The sequence below is a fragment of the Sarcophilus harrisii genome, chromosome 3, assembly GCF_902635505.1.
Source record: "Sarcophilus harrisii chromosome 3, mSarHar1.11, whole genome shotgun sequence".
NCBI classification, from domain to species: domain Eukaryota; kingdom Metazoa; phylum Chordata; class Mammalia; order Dasyuromorphia; family Dasyuridae; genus Sarcophilus; species Sarcophilus harrisii.
In genome coordinates this window covers 554,687,074-554,712,272 of record NC_045428.1, presented here as the reverse complement: position 1 = coordinate 554,712,272, position 25,199 = coordinate 554,687,074, and the positions used below count along the sequence as shown (strand labels likewise).

The 25,199-nt window shown below is 39.6% G+C and overlaps 1 protein-coding gene across 1 annotated transcript; it reads right to left on the bottom strand.

Annotated features, from left to right (window-relative positions):
• Positions 1 to 9,290: 9,290 nt before the first annotated feature.
• Positions 9,291 to 25,186, bottom strand: RPA2 (replication protein A2). The gene is made up of 9 exons (XM_003764989.4): positions 25,026 to 25,186; positions 24,562 to 24,668; positions 22,762 to 22,863; positions 22,549 to 22,662; positions 19,986 to 20,060; positions 16,491 to 16,607; positions 13,398 to 13,520; positions 10,553 to 10,647; positions 9,291 to 9,827 (listed from the first exon to the last, which is right to left on the bottom strand). The coding sequence occupies exons 1-9, from the start codon at positions 25,033 to 25,035 to the stop codon at positions 9,743 to 9,745; spliced, it is 828 nt and encodes a 275-aa protein (XP_003765037.1). The 5' UTR covers positions 25,036 to 25,186; the 3' UTR covers positions 9,291 to 9,742.
• Between the last annotated feature and the right edge of the window lie 13 nt (positions 25,187 to 25,199).

The window sequence follows — 25,199 nt, the reverse complement described above, 5'->3', positions numbered from 1 at the left end:
TAAAACTATTAAAGTCTAGTGGCTCTTTTTAGCAATGAGATGATTCAGGTCAATTCCAACAGACTTGTTGAAGAGAGCCATCTGCATCCAGAGAGAGGACTATGGGGACTGATTATGGATCATTAACAGTATTTTCACCTTTTTTATTGCTGTTTAATTGCTCTTTTTTCTCTTTCTCATTTTTTTTCTCCTTTTTTGATCTGGTTTTCTTTGTGCAACATGATAAATACAGAAATATGGATAGAAGAATTGCACATGTTTAACATCTATTAGATTACTCCCTAGGGGAGGGAGTGAGGAAGGGAGAGAGAGAGAGAAATTTGGAATACAAGGTTTTTCAAGGGTGAATGGTGAAAGTTATCTTTGCATATATTTTGAAAATAAAAAGCTATTATTTAAAAAAAAACAATTGAAGTCTATAATTGCAGTACAATTATAGATTTCAGTAGTTTCATATCTAAGACTTTGGGGACACACCTGAAACGTGCAGAGGCAAATATGCCATGCTAGAATTAAAAAGGCAATGGTCGAAATTATCATCTCAAAGCAAAGCAAAAAATAAAACCAGACTTAACTAAAAGAGATAAATAGGAAAACTATTTTGCTGAAAATTACCATAGGCAATGAATAAAGAAAAATCCTAAATACATATGGCATATGGCATATTATATAAATACCCAAAGGAAAAGTTAAATGAGTTTCAGGGAGAAATATTGACAGTAAATCTATAATATACAATCCCCTCCCCCTGCTTGAGTTCTATAAGGTGATAATTTTGTATGGCCGGCAGATGATATAAATATCAAAATGATCCATTCCATGGCAGAGAGCTCCTCATCCCTGGTCTAGAGGAACAGAAAAAATTCATATTTATAGCAGTAGTTTTTGTGATAGTTAAGAATTGGAAATAAAGTAGATACCTATCAATTAAGGAAGGACAAAACAAACTGTGGAACATGAATGTAATGGAATATTACTGCTGGAAGAAATGATTGATGAATATAGAAAAGCTTGGAAAGATCTATATGAACTAATTGATGCAGAAGAAAATAAGCAGAGCCAAGAAAATAATTTGCACTAACTACAACAATGTAAGTAGAAAGAACATATCACCAAAAGGTCAAAAGCAAATGAGACAAAATGATAAAGATCAAGTGGATCTCGAATGAAGAGTACACAGGGAACTGATTCAGATTTCTAAGAAAAGTCGTTCTCTAATTGATAAATAAGGTCAATGGGTAAGAATAGACAATTTTCAAAAGCTAGCAAGTCATATTTTTTAAATGCCCTAAATCATTTATAATTTAAGAAATGCAAATGAAAGTAACTTCGAGGTTTCACATCACTCATCAGGCTGATAAAGTTGACAGAACAGGAAAATAACAAATGCCGGAGGGGATGTATAAAAATAGGTATTTTAATATTCTATGGGTGGAGCTGTAAAGGAGTCTAGTCATCCAGGAAAGCAAAGTAGAACTAGGCCCAAAAAGTTATTAAAATGAGCATGCCCTTTGTGTGTTAGTGTAATAGCACTACTTGGTCGGTAGCCACGAAGAAATCAAAGAAGGAAGAAAATGACAAACGGGTAAAAAAAAAGTTAGAGAAACTTTCTTTTCAAGAGCAAAGGAAGGGAATCTGAGGGGCTACCCATCAATTATGGAGTGACTGAACGAGTTATAAATGTGATGGAATAAACGAATACTAAAGGGGATGGTTACAGAGAAACCAGAGAAGGCTTCTATGAACTGATGCGGTAATAACAACAGCTATGCCCCAGGCTTTACAAATGAGCTGTTTGTAAAGTGCTTAGCCCAGGGCCTAAGCATAGTAAGTGCTATAACAATGTCAACTCTTGTTGTTTTCTTTCCAGAAATACATGAAGCCGTGGTGACACCTGGGGTCACCTATGCTTCCTTGCATAAGGATCTATACAAGTCTTTGCTTGTTATTCATGACTTTAACATTTATTTAAAGACTGGTCAAGGTTATCTTTCTTATTTCCTAATACTTAACACAAGACCTTACACACAGCAAGCGTGTAATAAATGCTTACTGAAACAAGAGGTTTGGCAATTGTCAATGTTGTAAAGTTACCCATACATATAACCTGTAAATAAAAGGCTATTAAATTGTTTAAAAAATTAAAAATAATAAATAAATAAATAAATGCTTACTGAACTGTTAGTGTAAACGTGGCTGCAAAAGGGCAATTGTTTGACCTGGTTATCAAACACTTTAGTTACAGTCAACTTATTATTGTTGATCAATCATTAGTTGTGTCCAGGGCTTTGTGATCCTGTGGACAGGAAGTCTGTCCAAGCTTATGTTCGTTTCCATGGCGCTCTTCATCTCATCCTCTGTCACCCCATTTTCTTTTTGTGTCCAATTTTTCCCAGCATCAGACTATTTTCCTATGAATTCCATCTTCTCATTATGTGACCAAAGAATTTAAGCGTCACCTTCAGCATCTGACCTTCCAGTGAATAGCCTGAACTAATTTCTTCAAGTGTTGACTGAAAGTTACAGGGATGTATTACTACGTATGTTATAAAACTCAATATCCCAAAGGGGTATCTTTTACACCTAGATACATGTTTATGGAATTGAATTTTTCCAGGTCTAGAGGCAAAGGAAGGCCATGATTCAGACTGGTTTCCCCATAATCAGAAAACCATGATTTGCATTTCTCTAAACATTTTAAGACACATCCTCTAAGGTACTTTATTTTATACCATGGTTATATCAACTTGAATCTTTGCCCTTGGTAGAGAAGTCATCCCCTACGCAATGTGGGCTGATCCCTGGGAGTCAGCCAGATTAATGTGACTATCAGTGGAGAGCACCATATTCAGCACTGAGAAACATACGTGGAGCAGATAAAAGCTGAAATGTCTGAGAAAACAAAGGTTCGCTTTTTAAGCATTGCATGTCAAGTGCCCAACAAAGGACCAGGCTCCTTCCTCAACTTAGTTTTGGACCCTGAATAAATGAGAAGACAGATTTTTTTATCTGTTAAAACAATCAAATAAAGCCAATTAATTAAAGGAAACAATACAATATTGGCTGATTCGACTTCTAATTGGAAGAAACTGGAATTTCCAAGTTGGGAGGAGAGTGAACAGGTGCAATTTTCCAAAATCAGAAAAAGACGTGTCTCACTTTCCCCAAGTGTCTGTATCCAGTCAAAGGAACATGAAAACAATAACTGATCGGTAAGGGGCCAGTTTTCAGATAAGACATATAGATTGCTGAGTTGAAAAATTGTGAGAAAATTCCTCGCATCGACCTTCAGATCTGACTGGGTTTCTGATTAGTCCAACCCAAATCTTGAGTCGAGGACTTCTGAACGACAGGCAGAGGTGGTCCAGCTTCCCAGTCATGCAAGGCTATGTTCAAACAATGGAATAAGATTTTCCCCCAGTTACCACAATTGAATAAAGCTTTCTCACAAGACAGAATTTGGACTAAACTTATTATTTAATAGAAAGAGAATTGAGTTCGCTCATGACTGGTTAACAAAATGGAGTCAGAGTGGTTCATTCAATTCCCACAATTTGCCACTCGCTGCCCTAATCTCAATTCCCTCATCCGGACTACGACCTACTCCGCATCTTTGTGGGATTTATAGTACAGCAGGGGACAGGACACTTATGCAAATAACAGCAGGGATAAATGATTTTATCCATGGGAGCCCTCCTTCCCCCGATATAGATTTTTGGGAGAGGGTCACTGAGTGCTGCTAGGCAACTATTCCTTCTCCTGCAGCCAAGTTATAGGTGATCCTCTCCAGTCTCAGAGAGACTGATTTACAGATGACCAAGTTTGCTACTTCACATACAGGTTACAACCAACCTATACTTGCAGCCTCTGCATTTTGACAAATTGCCAAATATATTCTGCTGGCAAAACCTTGGAAAATCCAGTCACCTCCACACCAGCATCAAGAACTCCATTTTGAAAATGGGATCACAGAGCAGATAACAAATGCCAGGCTAACCCATTTGTTGGAACAAAGAATTGAAAGCCAGGGGAGTGTTTATCAATTGCAAAATGACTGAACAAATTATGGTATATTAATAAAATAGAATACTATTGTGCTTATAAGAAATTATGAAAAGTACAGTTCCGGACAAGCCTGGGAGGCTTTGTATGAACTGATGCGGATTGGTAGATTCAGCAGACCAGTCCCAGAATAATTTACACAACAGCAACAATCTCGTAAAGACAGACAAGCTTTGTGAGACACGAGAGCTCTGATCAATGCATAGTCCCAAAGGAGTGATGAGGACAAGCACTACCCACCTTCTGACCAAGATGTGGCAGATTTAAGGAGCAGATTGAGATGAACATTTTAAGACATAATTAGCAAATTTGTTTTGCTTGTCTATGTTTTTGCATGTGGAAGTCCCTTCCTCCCCCAAGTTCAAAGAATGGGGATTTTTAAGGGAAAGAGGGATTAATAATAGAAATCTCATCCCATCTTCCAAAGGAGGGCAACTTAGTAGGGTTTTTTTTTATGCAAAGAAGTGGTTCAGGAGGCACAAATAAGAACAGTTTTTGAAACATCAAATTTATTATTTGAAAATACAAGTTAATATATATATATATATATATATATATGTATGAAACCATGAATATTATATCTTTTTTCTATACTTCTCTGCCTAAGGAAAGGATCATGTGTAATAAGGGTTAAGTAAAAAACAAGAAAATAAAAACACACCACTGAAAAGAAGGCAATGGAGAAATCACCAAAGGGATCAATTAACCTGGAAGAAAAGATGTCTCCAAACATTTTTAGGACAGCAAATTCATTAGGATATCAAGCCAGGCACAAACAAAATTGGGAAAATGAACCTGCCAGAGCCACATGTAAAAGAGTTTGCATTCTTAATAGTTGGTGTATTTATGGCCAAGTTTCCTTTTCTTTAAATGGAAATTTGGCCCTGATTGATTAAGAAGTCAGGAAGTTTGGATTCTAGTAGCTTGATGGGACCTCAGGCAGGAGGGGACTGATTCCTCATCTGCAAAAAGAAGCTGAATTAGATTATCATTGAGGAGCCCAGCACTCAACACTTATGAAGTCAAAAAGAAACAAGATTTGGTTGTTTTAAGAATTTGAGAATGAATGGATCTACCGAGATAGAGCCCACCTTAATTTACTTTTCATGGGTTAGAACCCCAAATGCTTAGCACACCCATGGTTGGTCAGTCACATAGAAACAACCGTTCAGGAAACATCTATATGCACAGATCTCTGGTACTGTGTGAAGGGACCTTCGGATTTAATCTCCGATTCTCAGACCAACAACTAATTTTCTCTTCCAAGAAGCATGACTCTTGATAAAGACCAGCACAGAGGAGCTGCAGGGAAGCCCTTCCTATGAGGCCCCAGATGAATACATTGTGGGAAAAATTTACTTGGTTGCCTCCCTTTCTTTCTATGTTCCTCCCAACTGTCACCACCCTATTTCTGTTGACTTCAATCATCTTACAAAATTCAGGCCCGGAATGGCCTGTAAGGCCATTTGTTCTCCACCATTCCCAAACCCAAAGAGAAAGTTCCTGCTGCCCCTTTCTCCCTGTTCCAGCCTGCCCTGTGCATATGGTCACATCCCCCTCCTGCACAGCCTGAGCCCTGTGGGAAGGCAAGAAAGCATACAGAACTGAAGATTTCAGCATGGGCCAAGCTGTGCCCCTTAGTTAAATGAGGACACTGCCTCTTTCATTAGGTACTTCGGAAGCCTTACAAATCCATAGAAATGCAGACAAAAAAGCTTTTCAGTTGCTGGCAGAATAAAGTCCAAAATCTGGGCCTGGTTATCCAACGGCCCCCCAATGTGGTTCTGACCTCCCCCGCTTCACACTGGTTCTCAGGCCATAATCTCCCACTTTTGAGTCCTAGTCTCAACTGGAACGCCCGCTCCCTAATCTCAATGGATAATCCTATCTCCTCAGCTCAAATGCTGTGTTCTCTCCTAGATACTGCTCGTTCCCAGTTGGAAAAGACTGCCCAGGTGCCTTCTGTTTTCACAAAGCTTCCAAACACTTTTACATACATGAATTTATGGGAGGCAGTAAAGTTGGGGAAAATTCTGCTCTGGAACCACAGGCCCTAAAATTCAAATCTAGCCTCTGAGGCTTAATACCTACATGAACAAGGGTAAGTCACAAGCTCCCTTGGTTCCAGTTGTGAACAGAGGGGGTTGGACTAAGTCCCATTCCACAAGTACGATCCTATGATCCTGGACAACATTTCCCAGCTCGATGTTTATAAAATATGAAATTGTCATTGATGTGAACAAGTGTTATTTTGAAAACTAGTGAGATTTCCCCTTCTTGGATCATGAAATTATGTACCAGAAATACTCGTGAGATATTTGGGGAGGTGGAAGAGGGCTGTACAAAAACATACTTAATGCTATTCTAGTCAACTAAATTTGCCCATTTTCTTCCCTGCCTTCATCTCAGAGGATATAGATCCATACTCCTGGACAATCAGCAAAACATTCTTCAAGACAAAAACCATTCTGTAGCCAAATCAACATTAGTAAGATCTAGAAAATAGTGATTTTGAGGTGTCAAACACTGCCTTAAAACAACCTGCAGTAGTCCAGATTATGCCACACCAGATTAAAATGTAATTTTAAAAATGAACTAAAACACAGTAGCACACAGGTAATGGTCTGATTCCCTAAATCATCCTGTAAGCCTCAGATCCTTATGTGAATTCTTAATAGTTGGTGTATTTATGGCCAAGTTTCCTTTTCTTTAAATGGAAATTTGGCCCCGATTGATTAGGAAGTCAGGAAATTTGGATTCTAGTAGCTTGATGGGACCTCAGGAGGGACTGATTCCTCATCTGCAAAAAGAAGCTGAATTAGATTATCATTGAGGAGCCCAGCACTCAACACCTATGAAGTCAAAAAGAAACAAGATTTGGTTGTTTTAAGAATTTGAGAATGAATGGAGAAATGGGGGTTTCATAACCCCATTTCTGAGTGCACCAACACTACTGTAGAGAACAGAATCTTTAAAGTCGGGTGGTAGAACGACTGGTTCTGCTAAGTGATGGCTAAAGGGGCAGAAGCTGATAGTTACTTGCTACAAAGCACCACTATGAAACTGGGACCAATATGGTGCCTCTGGAGCCTATGCTGAAGAAGTCAGACTCTTTAGAGCTGCTGTGGGAAGATTATACTGTTTAACAATACAAATAAAAACACAAACAACATAAAGTTAATTGTGGTTTTCTAAATCAATATGCTGAGAGAAGGAAAAGGTAAACTACTCCAGTACCTTTGCCAAGAAAACCCCAAACAGGGTCATGGAAATTTGGACATGACTGAAATGACTCAAGTCAGTATGTGGCTAGAGATCAGTTTCTATTTGAGTCTGACACTACTGGTCTATGCCATTAGACCCATGTGACATATTAAACATGGAGGCCAGGATTTTGTCAAGGGATCAAGTGTCGAATTCCTATTTTGCCTAAATCCACACAAGAGTAATTAAAGCAATTTAGAAAGCCTCATGTTTACAAAAATATTCATAGCAGTTCTTTTTGTATTAGTTTAAAAAAAAAAAAAAAAAGGCAGAAAAGTTTGATTCGTTGACTGGGAAAAATGGTTAATGAAATGTGAGATGTGAATGTTTGAAAATGGCTAATTCAGAGAAAACAGGAAAGGCAGCACCAGGAGAATATGCATAAGGACTCCAATGATATGCAATTGAAACCCCTTCTTTCTTGTCTGCAATGGTACATCTTTTTTTCCCCCCTCAATAGTATTTTATTTTTTCAAATACATGTAGAGATAGTTTTCAACATTCATTTCTGTAAGCCTTTTATGTTCCAAACTTTTCTCCCTCCATCCCTTACCTCCTCCCTCCCCAACATGGAAAGCTATTTGATACAGGTTAAATAAGAACAGTCCTTTTAAACATAATTCCATATTTGTCATGTTGTGCAAGAAAAATCAGACCAAAAGGGAGAAAGCTGTGAGAAAGAAAAAAATGAACCAAAAAAAGACTCCAATGAGCTGAAGAAAACACCACAAGACAATTGAGTTCAAACCAAATGCAGAGAACAAGATCGATTTCAGATGACCAGTCCCACAGGTGAAGAAGAAAGATATACTGACATTTAAAAAAAACAGAAGGGAAAAATGTGATAAATACCGAAATATCCATAGCAGCACTTTTTTTTTTTTTTTTTTTTTTTTTTTTTTTTTTGCGGTAGGCAAGAATCAGAAACAAAATTAGTGTCCGTCAATTAGAGAATGGTTGAATAAATTGTGCACTGTGAATGTAATGGAATATTATTGTGCTGTAAGAAACAATGAATGAGAAACTGAAGTAATTACAGGAAGATATATATGGACCACGGCAGAGTTAAAACAGAATCAGAGTAATGTATAAAACAAGACTACTACAATGTAGATGAAACAATGAGAAAAAAAGAAAACCTTTAAACAGTAAGAGGTCTGGAGACAGCTAATGAAACAGGCCGTCCTCTCAGCAGAGAGGGGAGCAGAAAGGCAGATTCTGCCACTATCCTGGTGCAGGCCCTCATGCCTCTCACCTGGATGACAGCACTGGCCTGTGGGTGGGTCTTAGCCCACTTCAGCCGGGCTTCCACTCGGTGGTTAAAGTAACTCTTAGCCAGAGAGCTAGCATGATGTCATAAATCCCTTGATTTATCCAAGGCCAGAGGCTTCCTGTTACAGCAGGGCCCAAAGTGAAATCCTGTGGGCTGTTCAAAGCCCCTCCCAGGCCGCCCCTTGGCACCTCTCCAGGCCTGTTCCATCTTGCTTGTCTCTGGGGCCTCTGTGGTCCCAGCATTCCCACTGGCCGTCCCTTCTGCCCATCTCTGCCTCCAGATTCCCTCCAAGCTCACCTCCTCAAGGAAGCCTTTGACAATCTGCTTTTCCTTTGGTGACTACTTCCAATCAATCCCATCGATATCCTGTTTACACACTGCATGTTTCTGCCCCATTACACAGAGCTCCTCAAAGTCAGGTCCTGTCTTGCCTTCTTTGATCCTCAATGCTTAGCACAGTGATTGTAGGCACACATAGTAGGCACTTTAACAAATGTTTGTTGGCTGTCCAATGAACACATCACCAACTGGCTATTGTGACACAGCTATTTTTCTGTTAGAAGAGGGTTCAATATATCTAGAAATGAAGTGATGTAAAAACGAGACATTGATGGAACTTACTTTAAAAAAGAGTTCTTTGAGCCCGATAATAGTGGGGTGAACTAATGAAACAGGAACACTTTAAAAAAATCTTAATCAAAGATGAGGATAAGTTTATTTTGCACTCTACCTAATGATCTTCCCTTAGGCTCCTCAGCAGCATGATGCATTTCTACGACAGACACGCGCATCCTTCCAGTGCGCCCCAGAGCCCGAGCAAGCAGGCAGCACGACTGGAAGCATTCCAGAAGCACACACCTTCTCCTGAGGGAGGGAAGCTTTAAGACACAAGTTTTCAAACCCTCTTTTAAATAACATTTCCCCAACTTCTCTGTGCCCCCCTCTACCAGGTGCAAACATTCAGGCCAGTCTTTGCCAGCTGACTGGTAAGCGTCTTCGGTATTAACTGGAGCCTCAAAAAGGAGCTGGGAAGTAGAGTCTCTGAGTGGGTGCTGAGAACGTCCATGAAAATCTTATCCAAGTCCCTGGATCAAACTGCGGCACAAAGGGAGGGGGCTCATGAAAACAGAACCAGTTGTCGAGTTATTCCGCATCTGTGGATTTGAAGTGGTCATCATCCACAGTGGAATAGATGTGTCCCTCATTGCTGAGAAAGTCAACAGCTTGCCTGGAAGGGAGAGAGAACACAAGCTGAGCTTGTTTCAGACAAACAGTAGGAGAGACACCGGCCACAGCCCTTCCTCAACTCCCTGCTGATACGAACCACAGCACAGTCATCCTGTTTGGGCAAAGTACAAAAGGGACAGATTTGGGCGTGGGGTCTCATGGGGCAGAGCAAAGGCCAGGAAATCTCCGAGGCTGGCCAGAGCCTGTGGCCGTAGTGAGCTAGATGAAGAGCCCCGAGCAATATGATATAGAGGGAAATGCTAGGGGTCTGAAACTAGGCTTCGGCCTGGCCCCCACCACCGAGCAGCTGTGATTCTTGGGGCAAGCTCCTTCCCCAGTCATCTTTTAAGCTATCTGTGAGGATGGCCTTTAGTCAAAGGGCTGCAGAACACAAGAGAAGCTCACTCTAGGCAGGCCGTGAGGGTGTGAGCCCTTGCCTGATCTGTTCCACCACTGGGGGTGGGGGTGGGGGGGTGTCTCCCTGTTACTCCCCTGTCCCTCCCAGGGCTCTGTGTCCTCATTTCAATTCTCTGAACAAAACCCAAAGGACAGCACACAGCATTCCTGGGGTTCAGAGCTACTTCTAGAAGTAACTTTCTGGAGTTATTCTGTAACAGCGCCCGGCCAGAGAGATCCTCCCATAAACTTGCTCTGACTGCCTGAGCAGTGCAGATCACCATCCATTAAGCTAGCATGTGCACTATGGAGGGAAACCAGGGCACTCACTTGATCACAGACACATTTAAGTTGTGTAGCTGAGACTTGAGATCCTGGAAGTTCATGCCTTCTGGCCTGGGACAAGCTTTAATCAAATTCAGCACCTGTGGAGAGAACCATCCAAATCTGACTAACTTATTCTGGAAATTCCTCTATAAAAAAAACAGAGTCTGTTCTTAGAAGAGGACAGAATGACCCTGGAATAACAACATGACAAAACACTTTGTTACCAGCTTGTGCCCGTGCTGGGGGTGACACAGTCTCTGTGAGACCCAGTCCCGTCCACTGACCCTCCCCACCCCCTCGCACTCACACATAGGATACCCTGCTGGCCTTGGACAGGGTACAACATGTCACTTAAAGTGTCCTAGAGAGAGGCACAACAAAGTATCATGGAGGAAGGGTAGGGGAAGGCTTCTAACAGGAGCCAGCCTTTCCAAACACACAATGACCACAACAAGGGGAATGGGAGGAACAACACAAAAGTTATCATTGGTTCATGGTCAGGACTGTTCCTGGTGCAAACAAGAGAAGAAAAATAAAGCTCCCCAGAAGTCTCGCTGGACATATCAGGCCTAAAACTCTATTATAAAGGAGTGGCCATCAAGACCACTTAGTACTGGCTAAGACACAGAGTAGCTCATCAGTGAGAGAGGTTAGGGTCACAAATCACAACAGCCAATGACTATAGCAATCTAGCGTTTGATAAACCTAAAGACTCCAGCTTCTGGGATAAGACTACTTGACAAAAATTGCTGAGAAAATGGAAAATGTTATGGCAGAAACTAGGTATTGACACACATCCTATATCAAGATAAGGTCAGAATGGGTTCATGATTTAAATATAAAGAATGATACTTTAAACAAATTAGGAGAATAAAGGATAGCCTGTCACAGAAAAGAGGAATTTATGGCCAAAGAAGAACTAGAATACATTAAATATACATTAAGAAATGCAAAATGGATAATTTTGATTAAATTAAAACAAAACCAATGCAGCCAAGATTAGAAGGGTAGTGGAAAGCTGGAGGAAAAAATTTTATAGTCAGTATTTTCGACAAAGGCCTCAGTTCTAAAATATAAGGAGAACCAAGTCAAATTTATAAGACTACAAGCTTTTGATAAGCTTTTGACAACAAGCAACTGATAAATGGTCAAAGCATATGAACAGACAATATTCAGATGAAGAAATTAAAGCCATGTCTAGTCATGAAAAAAATGCTTTAAATCATTATTAGAGAAATGTAAATTAAGACAATTCTGAGGCATCACCTCACAACTCTCAACTTTCAGAATGGCTACAGCAGATGATAGGCCATAAAGAAATTATAAAAAAGGAAAAAGGACCTACATGTGCAAAAATGTTTGTAGCAATCCTTTTTGTAGAGACAAGGAACTAGAAACTGAGTGGATTCCCATCATTTGGGGATTGGCTAAGTTATATGAATATATGAATATTATTGTTCTGTAAAAAATGAGGAGCAAAATGAGTTCAGAAAGGCCTGAAGAAATTTCCATAAACTGATGCTAAGTGAAGTGTGTAGAATCAGGAGAACATTGTACACAGCAAGAGCAAAATTATGTGATGATTAATTCTGATGGATGTGGTTCTTTTCAACCATAGGGTGATTCAAGAACATTCCAATAGATTTGGGATGGAAAATGCCATTTGCATCCATAGTCTGAATATGGATCAATGCACAGTATTTTAACTTTTTGTTTTCTTCCCCATGTTTTTTTTCTCCTTTTTGCTCTGATTTTTCTTGCACAACATGACAAATATGGTGATATGTTTAAAAGAATTATATACATTTAATCTATGTCACATTACTTGCTGTCTTGGGGAGGGTGGAGATAAGGGAGCATGAAAAATTTGGAACACAAAGTCTTACAAAAATAAATGTTGAAAACTATCTTTACATTTAGTTGGAAAATAAAATACTATTGAAAATGTCTAAAAGAGAGAAAAAAAAAGGGGGGAAAAAAAGCCCCCTCACTTTTATGCAATAGAGGTCCAAGGTCATCAATCTATTAAGATATAGGGCTACTAAGTGGCATCATGGATACAGCACCAGCTCCGAGTCAGGAGGATCTGAGTTCAGATTCAATCTTGGACATGACACTAGATGTATGACTCTGGGCAATTAACCCGGACTGCTTTGCCAAAAATATGAAAACCTCAGTGGATGAATGGATTAGTTTTGCTAAATTGCTTTCTTCTTTTGTCTCTTTTTTATTTTAAGGGATGGCGGTCTGGGAAGGGAAGGCATGAAGGACATACGGGAGATTAAAACTTGTATAAAAACAAAAACCGCCCATCACGAACAAGGAAGCCTGGATAAATGGATGGATGTGGAGCCTCAAGCAATATGATATGGTGGGAAAAGCTGGGAGAATGAATCTAGAAAAAGCAAATGGCAAGGAAAATCAGGAGCTTGGTCTGGGACGTGCTGATGGGGATGTTCTGCAGACCTGGAACAAGAGCTAATCAGCTGGAGGGTGAGCTTACCCAGCACCAAGTACTCAAAGGCTGAAATGGTGAGTGATGGTGGGCAGGGCTGTGCATGAGGATACAAATAAGGGACACATTAAAGCAGGTGGCACTGGGGTCAAGGGTGAGTTTGTAAATAAATATAAACAGAACAGAGGCGCTAGAATGGGAAATGAGGGATGAAGGAACCAAAGGTGATGACAAAGAAGTGACTTAAATATGATTGATTACTCCCCCATCCAAAAAAGAAAAAAAAAATATGGGAGGGGGGCAGCACACACAGAACGGCATCAATACAGCATGTGGCACACGAGGAAGGGTGTTGGTGATTTCTTTCTGGGGTCACTCACACACAAGGCTTACCTGGTTCTGGGTAACAGTGAGGCCATTTGCTGGCATCAGACTGTTCCCCCCAAAGCTGTTTCCTCCGAAGTTTCCTGCATCACCTATTCCAGAAGTGTGGAGAGAAGGTCTTCCTGCCAAGGGCTTATATTTAAAAAAAAAAAAAAAAGACCCATGAGAGCAGTGGTCTGGCAATTAGGGACATGCTTCACTCAGCTCTGCTAACAGCCTGGGGCTCCCTCCTACTGACAGGCTCTTAAACCCCAGCAGACCCCCTAAGGCCTTGACTCGGTCCCTTTTCTGGCTGCCACAGCTGAGTCACATCTGGCCTGCATCCACTTACATTTCCAGATTTTTTCCACAACTGTTCCCAGTGTTATATTGGTAAAGCTCATTTTTTGTACCCAAAGGCTTAGACCTTTGGCTCTGTCAATCATCACTGTCATCACTCACTTCTGCATATTTCATACCTAGTCTATTCCATTGATCAACTTCTCTATTTCTTATCTGGTACCAGACTCTTCTGATGACGTGTAGTTTGAGATCTAGTACTGCTAGTACTTTCACTTTCCTTCATCCAAATTTTTATTATTTTCCTAGTTCTACAAAGTAATTCTTTAGTTTCTTCATTGGTAGAGCCTTCAATTACCTAATCTAGCGAATAGTCATTTTTTTTTTTTTATATTGGCCCATGAGCAATTAGTATTTCTCCAATTGTTTATATCTGTATTTCTGTGAAGGAGGTTTTATAATTGTATTCATATAGTTCCTGTGTGTCTTGGCAGGTAGGCTATATATTTTATACTGTCTGCAGTTATTTTAAATGGAATTTCTTTTCTTCTCTTGCAGCTTTATTTTGTCAGTAATAGGCTGAGGATTTGTGTGGGTCTACTTTATATCCTACAACTTTGCTATGGCTGTTCATTGTTAACTAGATTTTTAATTGATTTTCTTGGGTTTTCTAAGGATACCAGCATATCTGCACAAAGTTTCTTCGATTCCTTTTTCTTGTCTTATTTTTACGATTGGTACAATAACAATAGTGGTGATAATGGACATCCTTGCTTCCCCTTTGATCTAAATGGAAAGGCAGTTAACCCTACTACAGAGGCCTTGTTTTTGATTTTAAATAGATATTTATCTTTTTAAGAAAAGTGCCTTTGTATTTCCTATGCTTTCTAAAGTTTTAAATAGAAACTGGTGTAATATCTTGTAAAAGGCTTTTTATGCATCTACTAATATAAATATGATTTTGTAATTGAATATGGTCACTTTAATAGTTTTCCTAATACTGAATCTGTCTTGCATCCTAGTATAAATCCAAACTGGTCATTATGTATAAACTTTGCAATATATATAGTCTCTCTGCTAGTATTTTATTTAAAATTTTTTGCATCAAAAACGTTTGTAGCAGTCTTTTGTAGTGGCAAATAACTGGAAACTAAATGGATGCCCATCAGATGGAGAATGGCTGAATAAGTTATGTTATATAAATGTAATATTATTGTTCTATAAGAAACAATCAGCAGGATGATTTCAGAGAGTCTTGGAGAGACTTACACGAACTGATGCTGATGAAGTGAGCAGAACCAGGAGATCATTGTACACCGTAACAACAAGATTGTGTAACGATCAACTGTGATGGATTTGGCTCTTTTCAATAATGAGGCGATTCAGGCCAATTCCAATAGAGCTATCTACATCCAGAGAGAGGACTATGGAGACTATGTGTGAACCACAACATAGTATTCTCATCTTTTTTTGTTGTTGTTTGCTTGCTTCTTTTTTTCCCCTCATTCCCCCACCCCCTTTTTATCCAATTTTTCCTGTGCAGCAAGAAATATGTATAGAAGTGCACATGTTTAACCTACAATGGAATACCTGCTGAATGGGGGGAAGGAGAATAGGCAGTTAGGGGAAGGAAGGGAGAAAAATCTGGAACACAAAGTTTTGCAAGGATAAATATTGAAAATATCTTTGCATGTACTTTGAAAATAAAAAAGCTATTATTTAAAAAACTAAGAAATGATTTTTTTTTTTTGCATCAATTTTCATTAAGGAAATTGGTCTAGTTTTCTTTTCCTGTTTTTTCTCTCCCCAAGTTAGGCATCAAAACCACATTAATGTCATAAATGGAATTTGTCAGGACTCCTTTATTTTTTCCAAATGGTTTATATAGTATTGAAATTGTTCTTTAAATATTTGCTGGTAAATCCCTCTGATCCTAAGGATATTTTCTTAGGGAGCTCATTTATGGTTTATTCAATTTCTTTTTCTAAAATAGGATTATTTAGGTATTCTACTTCCTTATCTGTTAATCTGGGCAATTTGTATTTTTGTAAAAATTCATCTTTTTCATTTAAACTGTCAATTTTATTGGCATTTAATTGGGCAAAAGAGTTGCTAATAATTGCTTTAACTTCATTTTTGTTGGTAGTACATTCACCCTTTTCATTTTTGACAGTGGTAATTCAGTTAAGACAAGATTGTGAATACAATCACTGTGTGGATTCATTTTGCTTCGCTAGGCATATGCATTACAAGGCGTTCCCCCCCTCCCCCCCCCGCCCTCCCCCCACCTCTGGATCCTTTTTTCTCAGTTTTTAAATCGGGGAGAATGGGTAGGGATACCAATAATGATACAAAAGGGGAGCAAGCTAAAATTTTAAAAATTCACAGACATTCAGAAGGAAATTATAGATAAGCAATTCAGTTCTGAAAACAATGTACAGTATAGTATACTTTAAAAAATAAACAAATGCTATGAAATAGATTCCTGTTACATAGAGAATTCTTTGTGTTCTATATATGTGTAAATGTTCTTTTAATGGTGTTTAAGGTCAGAAAAAAACAGACATACAAATCCTCTTGGCTCTAACTCTTCTTCCATTTCCACATCCTAGAGAAAGTAAAACTGATTTATCCTGTCTCTATCTCACTTGTACAGAGCTGTTTCAATGTTGTCTCCCCCATCAGACTATAAACTCTTCTAGAGTTTTATCTTCTGCCTTTCTTTGTATGTCTAGCACAGTACCTGACACATAGTAGGTTCTTAACAAATGCCTGCTGGTGGACTGAACAACCAAAGAAGAATTACCTTGCAGAAGCACTCACCTGACTGATGGATTGGCTTAGGATCATATGAGCATTGACAGTTTCCAGGATATGGATGGTAAACTCATTCATGTCCTCTAGAGGAAGAATCTTAAATGCTACCAGGCTCTTTTTGTTCTGTTAAAATAACAAAATGGAGTGGAAATATGTTTAGAAGAAATGCCTATGTTTAATCTATACTGGATTATTTGTTCTCTAGGGAAAGGAGAGGGAGGGAGAAAATTTTGGAACACAAAGTTTTGCAACGGTGAATGTTGAAAACTATCTTTGCACATACTTTGAAAAACAAAAAGCTACTGTTATAAAAAAAAGAAACTAACAAAATAGTTTATGATAAACACAATTGGAGCTTTCTTCCAGCTGCCTCTAAGGCAAGATGATGCTACTCATCCTTAAAGTCAGAGATGGCCTGGGCTTCTACAGCATCTGGAAGCTGCTTGTCTGGAATGACGAATTACTGACCACAAAAGCAACATTAAGAATCCTAAGGAGAGCTAGATGGCCTAGTGGATAGTGCACTGGTCCTGAGGTCAGGAATACCAGAGTGCAAATCCTGCTTCAGATACTTACACTTCCTAGCTGTGTGACCCTGGCCCAATCACTTAATTCTAATTGCCTTACTTTAAAAAATCATTTAAGAATCAATGGTAGTCAGATTCTCCAGACTAACTCCCAAAGCCTACTTAACCTTTAAAAGTCTGATATGTCATAGTAGGCTAATTGTGGACCCTAAACAACCCAAAGAACCATGTATCACTCAGTTTTTACAGAAAATAATTTCAACTTGGGGGACAGAAACACACCCATCCTCTTTCTCCAGTGAGATAAAGGGCTCAGTTGCCCCTTCCTTAAGTTGAACTCAGATACAGGAAGGAGGTCAGGGCTCTGGCCCCCTCTTTTCTCGGTGGCCTGCCTATTTCTGAGAAGGACTGACATTTTTCTCTGCCTCCCAGAAAGCCGGGCACAGGAGACACACATGTCCCTTGGTCTTTTCTAATGCTTCCACCATATCATCAGAGTAGGTACTCTCTCCACCAACAGAGACTGTAAACTAAACACAGCACTTGATTCATAAATATGATACTCTGGGAAGTTTTTCTTTAAGAGCCTTTTGTTGTTAAGTATCAGCAAAGCTCTGTACTTATTTACAGGACATCTCTGGGAACAGGAGAACAATATTCCAGACTAGAAGTTTGGACTAGAAACCCAAATTTCTATTTGGATATTCAGGTACTGACATTTTCATAATCACAGGTTATGTGACAGGAGCTCAAACAATACTTAAAAATCTGCTCATTTGACATCTCATTTACGTGGAACTGAGGAAGGGAAAAGGAAGATTAACCTGTTGTTGGCCTTCTGTTATTAACAATATTGGTCTTAAAGAAACCTAAGAATTTCAGATGTGAGAAGAGGCTTTATCTGCCGGTCCCTTCCCCCTTAATTTTTATAGGAACATAATAATCAAAAGATTACTTAACACTTGGCTTGATATAGTTTACGCGATCTTAAGTAACTAATTTCTAGGATCATTGCTTTCAATCTCACATTCACAGAGGATAATTACAAGGTGCTTTTGTCACAAGCATCTGAAAATCAAGTGTTGTAAATACTATTCTCATTTTACAGGTGAGGAAAATATGTTTCAGGAGAGAAAAGACTTGGCCAAGCTCACACAGCAACAAAGTATTGAAATATGAGACTCGAAATTAGGTCTTTTTGGGGGAAGAGAAGGCAACCAGGATTAAGTGGCTCTCTCTCCTGGACCACTTAGCTGTCCTGTACTTAGGTCTTGTAATCTAACGAACATTCTCTACTACCCAATTAACAACAGATGCAAACCACAAACATAAAATGCTTTTAACTTTTCAAAGAACTTTCCTATCTAGGATCTTTATTGCAAGACTTGCTATATTATTGTATGACACCAGGCCAGACCTTACTAAGACTCATTTTTATAAGTAAATAAACAGAGAGAGGATATGAAACCTCTATGGTTCAGTGCTTAGTTACTATCTACTGAAAATGCTGACAGCCTTCAGTATCAAGACTGGAGACGCCAGGACTGGAAATATTCCTGTGCTCTTTTCTTCTGTTTAAAATGAAATTTATGAAACACAAGATTGTACAAGGGTCAATGTTGACAAATTATCCGTGTATATTAAAAAAAAATTTTTTTTAAATAAAATTTATTTGGATTACTTATCTGGGGGAGGGGGTAGAGAGAAGGGAGGGAAAAAATTTGGAACAAGGTTTTGCAAAGGTAACTACTGAAAACTATTTATGTATATATTCCAAAAATAAAAAGCTTTTTAAAGAATAAGATGAAATGAAATTAACTTCTCACTGACATACACCAAAATCCATTTAAAAATTATAAAAGAAGCAAAGTTGCAAACAAAAGTGATTGTAAATAATTATACACATACACTGAAGGACACAGCTTCTCTTCACTGATTGAGCAGACAGTGTAGTGGTTGGAAGGCCAGCCTTGAAGTATGGAATATCTGGGCTCTGACCCTACCTCTGAAATACACCAGCTGCATGAACTGGAGTGAACCACTTCACCTCCATGTATCCAGGCAACTGGCTGAGAATCAGAAGGACAGGTTGGCGTTCTGAATGGAAAAGCTTTCACTCTGGGAGTTCATTAGCTTGATAGAATTGCAAGTCCAGCCCCAAGAAAAACATGAGCATTGTATAAGATGGGGCCAAAGTAACTGTAGGTCTCTAATGTGAACACTGTTGCTGTTTAATACTGAATGCTATCTCTACTGAGAACTTGTAGTGTGTGCACACCCAGATTTATCCTCAAAGTTCTCGACTGTGAATCGGCTCAGAACAGTCCCCATGGTGCTCTGAATTCTTCCTTTTTGCTGTTTCTTATCACACATATTTTACATGTAGACACGGTGTAAGTCATTCCCCATCTGCCGGAACCATTTGAGTGATTTCAGTTTTTTTAATTCTAACTAGCTAGAATGGTTTCAGAAAAACCTACAAAGACTGAAATGAACTAATGCAAAGTCAAGAGGGCAGAACCAAAGTCTGCACTCTTCCCACCAGACCCAACTGTCATTTTGTAAGCACTCACTTGGAACAGAAAACTAGAAGTGGTTTTCTACAAAAACAGACAAGAGAAAATCTAACACTTCATGAACTCTTCTCAAACTAATAAATTTAAACAATTCTGAATCAAACCAGGATACTGTGGGACAAAGTACATATTTTGGTACATATAAAAAGTAAATATTTCTTTACTCTGAGACAGAAGATGGGATTCTGGAACATATGATTTAATCCCAATATTGACAGTAGTGGTTACATGATGATGGGCAAGTCTCATGTACATGAGCTTCAGTTTCATCATCAATAAAATGGGGTTAGTAATTGTACTACTTCCTAGGGTCACTGTACTAGAACTAGCACCAGGACAACTGCAAAATGGTACACCCACACACAATATACATGATCATTATTTATGTCCAATTTTACCTGGAAAGACCTGAGATGACCAGCCACTTTCACATAGGTTTCTGGTGGTACCACAGTATTCTCGCTGCTTGTGTCCTAAGAATGGAAGAGGAAAAAAAAAAATTTAATTTGTGAGTTTTCAGTGACCACTGGTTAATATGTCTATTTAATTAACAAGTTGGGTAAGGAAAATGAACATTAACACAGGTACAGCTGGTTTACAACAGAGGCTATTTCTCTTCTTTCAATACTAGCAGGTCTGGAAGTTAGAATAAATAGCTCTGTTACATTCCTAGCTCTCCTGAGAAACCCTTTTCTGGCCTCAGTTTTCTATCCTCAAAATCCCTTCCAGCTCAGACTCAACTTTCAACAGACTTTAAGAAGGAATGACAATGCCAAAAGAGTCCAATACTCCGAAAGCCAATAACATTTCACAGCAGGCAGAATCCCCAATACTAGTGGCATGCAAAGGAGTTTGGACGTCACTGGGTAAGCAACAGGGAGCCACACAAAGTTTGAGACCAATGGAACAAGACTAAAATCTGTGCATATGGACAATTAAGCTGGCATGTAAGATGGATTGAAGGGGAAAGAACCAGAGCCAGGGAGGCCAGTCAGGAATCCAAGCAAGAAGAAATGAGGACTTTAAAAAAAGTATTACTTTTTTTTTTTTTTAAACCTTTGACTGAATTTTAATTTTTCTTCAATTATTTTTTTAAAAAGCATTATTTTGAGGCAGTCCTTAGGTGTCACCAGAGTATTAAAGAGATCCACAACATACAGACAGACAGACACACACACAAAATAAAAAAGTCTAGAAGACTTCACTGACTTCAGTGGTCTTCTAGAGTTACCAGACATGCAAAATTCTCTATATCCTGTGGCCAATCTGCTATTGAACTTGCCTGATTTTAACTAGACTAATGTTTACATAACCTCTCTGTTACCAGTTTTTTTTTTCATCCCAACCACTTTTTAAAAATTATAACTTTTTATTTACAAACATATGCATGAGTAATTTTTCAACATTTCACCCTTGCAGAACCTTTTGCTCCAACTTTTCCCTTCCTTCCCTACCTCCCCTTCCCTAGATGGCAGGCAGTCCAATACATATTAAATATGTTAAAGTATATGTTAAATCCAATATATGTATACATATTTATATAGTTTTCTTGCTGCACAAGAAAAATCCTATCTAGAAAGAAAGAAAAAACCCGAGAAGGAAAACAAAAATGCAAGCAAACAATAAGAGAAAGAGTAGAAATACTATGTTATGGTCCACATTCAAAAAATGAGTATTTCTAAAGGTAGATTTGCTGAATTTGAGAAAGTCATAGGGGGAAGAAAGCCACTGTGGAGTGGTGACAGAGAAGAAAGTTTGGTATCAGGAAGACTGAATTCAAAAGCTGGGCGATGCAGCCTGACTGTGATCTCAGTGGGTCAGGCAATTCTCAAAGCCCAGAAGTCACAGAACAGGTAGGGATCTGCTTTGGGACAGGTAACTTCTCCACCAAGGACCTCACTACACCACTGAAGTCACAGGTACCCCCCCCCCCGCCCCCCGCTACATCCAACAAAAAGGAAGGCAGCAAGATAGCACCAGTGGGTAGAGCACCAGCCCTGAAGTCATGAGGACCTGAGTTCAAATATAGTCTCAGACTCTTAATACTTCCTGGCTGTGTGACCCTGGGCATGTCACTTAACCCCAATTGCCTTGGGAAGGGGAGAGGAAAGGGAAAAGAGATGGAGAGAAAAAGGAAAGAAACTGGTACTAGGTTCGGCTCCTCTCACTGAATGGGTGACAACTTACTCTACCTCTATGTAGGGGAGAATCTACACATGTAGCTGGCTTAAGGACTCAGCTGGCACCTTTAATAGAGTATCCTTAATATTCACATTCCATCCCCATCCACTTTTAGGAAACATGTTCCAAAGACACTCACCCAGAGTTATCACATTTCACTGACCCTATGAGATATAGTGAGAGTGTTTGGCAACCCTACCTTAGAAACCAAACACACTGGTGCTATGTAACTGGACATGACTCCCTCCCTGCACAGCTTGACCACTGTGGGCTCATGCTGGTTTCCTCACCCAGACAGTTTCCTATCCTTCAAGGTCCATGCTTCACCTCCTCCATGAAGTAAAGTGACTAGGACATAAGCCACATTAGCTTAAAGCCCTCCAATGAGGGTGATAGCACTATCTCCCCCAAAGGAGCCTATGAGACCAAAAAGAATAAATTTCTTTCATATGAAAACCCTTCAAAGCCCTAAAATGGCTATCACCCTCGTCCTCCTCATTCCCAAAGGCCTTCTTTTCTTTAGACTAAGCATAGCGTATTCCTTCAACTGATCCCAATGACCTGGTTATCATGGCTGTTTTCAGTAGTCTCACTGTTTAGGACCTCTTCCTATAGACACCTTCTAGTTTCCCAATGTCCTTTCTAAAACATGGCATGCTGATACTCCTGATGTAATGTAACTAAGCTTTCTTCGGTGCACTAGGCTGCTTTCAATAAGCCTGAAACTGTAGCAATTTGTTCAAATCAAAAGACCTTTCCCATGCCTCCCAAACTACTTACATCAGTGTCTACCCATTGTCTGACATCCATCGGCGCAGCAGTCATATCATCTATTTTGTAAACAATGTTCGTGGGTGCTTTCTCTGCTTGTCGGATTATTCCCACAATAGTGACCTATGTAAAAAGGCAGACAATGATTTTCCAGAATCCTAGAGGAAAACTTATGCCTTTTAATTTCAAATCACCATCCAGGGATTGATATTGTTGCCATACCTGTGAAATCTCAATTTCTCCAATCTTAAATACTTCATCAATCAGGTTGGCAGACAGGAGCTGTGATATGGTGCAAGGAACAATGTGTTGGGCTCGTGCTCTCTGTAAAGAAAAAACACCTGTTAGTCTCTTATACCATCACAGAGATCTCAAAGGAAAACTCACTCACCTGGATACTAAGAATCAGTAGTTAAACAAACAAAACAAGATAGATTTAAAGCTGGAGTTCTCTTCTAAGAGAAATACAACTAAAGAACAAAAGTCCTGTGTACAGAGTTGAACCCCATTTAGGACATTTCTGTACTTGGTTTTCCTCTTACATAGCATCTGAGATCTTTGTTATATCTCTTTCTGTCAGAAGAAAACAAAAGTTCTATTAATTCACTTGGTGATGCTTAACAGGCACCATAATTTGAGGATAGGGAAATGGAGGAAAGATTCCCAAATTTATTTTAGTCCACACAGATGGATTTCTTGCAATATTTTTGGGTACAAGATTGTAAAGGATTTACTAGTTTCTTATTATGAGGCCTGTAAACAACAGACTGATCCCAACCTACATTTATAACCTTTAAGTATCCACTGTAATAGTGACTCAATTCTAACTAAGACTATTCTTGAATAATTAAAAAAGACTTTGGGGAATAACGCCCTTATTTTTTTCTCCTAGCTGAATAAGACAATAGACATCAAATCAGACCAAGGTTTTACTCAATTTTGCTCTCCATCTCTGCTCCCTTTTGCTTCCAAAACCATGTCAATATGGGGCCATGAAGACAAAGACCTTATTTTTACAAAACCAAATCCCTCCATATCCCAATGCAAGTGACATTCTAAAGGAAGGACTGAATCTTGTCAATATTGACATTACCCCATATAACAGATTCAGAAAGAAACTACAGCTAAATGGAAGACTGGCTCACAATTTCTCCTTGGAGAGTTAAGTGAAAGAACTGACAGAGTTGATTTCATCGTGTGCCCTACAAGAAACATTTCAAAAACAAATTGTGTTACCATGCTGTGCTTATTATGGTAAGCTTAAGAAAAACAGACCCCTGTGAAGGTAATTGCAGCTTATGGACCAACATTTATAGCAGAGAATGAAGAGGTAGAAAACTACATAAAGAACCTGACCAAGCACATTCAATTTATGTGTATTTTGACAACAAAATTTTTTATGTGACAAAACACAACGTTTGTCGTGCATTGTTGACAAACACGAAAAAACTTTGTGTTTTCTTTGTGAAGTTGGGCCCAGGAAGATTCAGGAAAACACAGAAGAAGCCAAAAGCTTGTAAACGACTCAGAAGCTCTCAACCCAAGGCCATGAATACTTTTTCCAAGAGACTCAAAGGCACTGGATATGGCGAGTAAGCAACATGACAAAGAAAAAGAAACCATCTTTACAAAAAAACTGGATACTGAAATGGGGAATACATCAGTCAGCTGTCTAAGTGCAATCTCATCAATAGCTAGCTCTAGAAAAAGGTCAAAATCTACAAACCATCCCTTCCAAAGCACAAAAGTCTCACAGGCAGGGAACTGAGAGATGGAGCCTTGAATGAAAGGAACAGCAAGTTATGCAAGGAAAAATCCACTTGCTATTTTGTTACATTTCAATATCAGATTGAGGAAGAATTGACAAACATTTATTAAATTTGTCTTCACATCCCAGATATTACGATGTCCTTGGTTCATGCTTAAGATACCACAAATGGGTATTTTTCCCTAAGCAGGAAGTCACTCCAGGATGATGGAAATGAAACCGTGCTCGCCGTTTATCTTTCATTTTGAACTTACTGATTTCTTTTCAGCCTGAGAAGCAGTGGGAGTGCCAAAGCCTCCTGGGGCCTGTGAGTAGCCTCCACCTCCGTATGACGTGTTCCCGTAGCTTCCATCAAAGCCACCTGCCATTGACAGCAGACGCAGGACATCACTCTCCCTTGCTGGGCTCAGGAAGCCTCCATCCCCTCCTCCCCATCCCCCATCCCCAGAATGCTCCCTCCCCCCTACCTCTTCCTGCCCCCGATTACTGCCGAGTCTTCTCCCCACCGGACCCGTGCTTAGCAGCCACTTCTAGACCCCTTTAGAATTTCTCCCCAGCCCCTCCTCGCTTCCCTCAGACTCCCGCCCGGCCTCTGTCCCCGGCTGCCCCGCTCCAGCCCCCGAGCCTGGCCAAGCTTCTCTCTCCGCCTCTTTGTGTATTCCCCTTTCCCCCCACAGTGCCCCCTCCCCTCAGGCCCCTCGCCCCGCTCCTCCATTACTATTCCACATGCTGGCCGCGGCGCCCCGAGGGCTGTAACGGGGCCGTCGTCCACAAAATCCACTCGGAGCCCGAGGAGTCCGCAGTTTCCCCACCTAGAAGAAACCTAGCTCTACTTGGCGCCACAAACACTATCCCGCGAACGTCCGCGCCAATCAACTTGCTGGCTGCTTTT

What these genes read in the sequence shown, in the direction of transcription:
- RPA2 (XM_003764989.4), bottom strand. An exon ending in GAGAAATTGAGATTTCACAG is followed by an intron (nt 22,663 to 22,761) that starts GTATGGCAACAA and finishes CTTTTTACATAG; the next exon opens with GTCACTATTGTGGGAATAAT. An exon ending in TAAGCCAATCCATCAGTCAG is followed by an intron (nt 13,521 to 16,490) that starts GTGAGTGCTTCT and finishes TTTAAATATAAG; the next exon opens with CCCTTGGCAGGAAGACCTTC.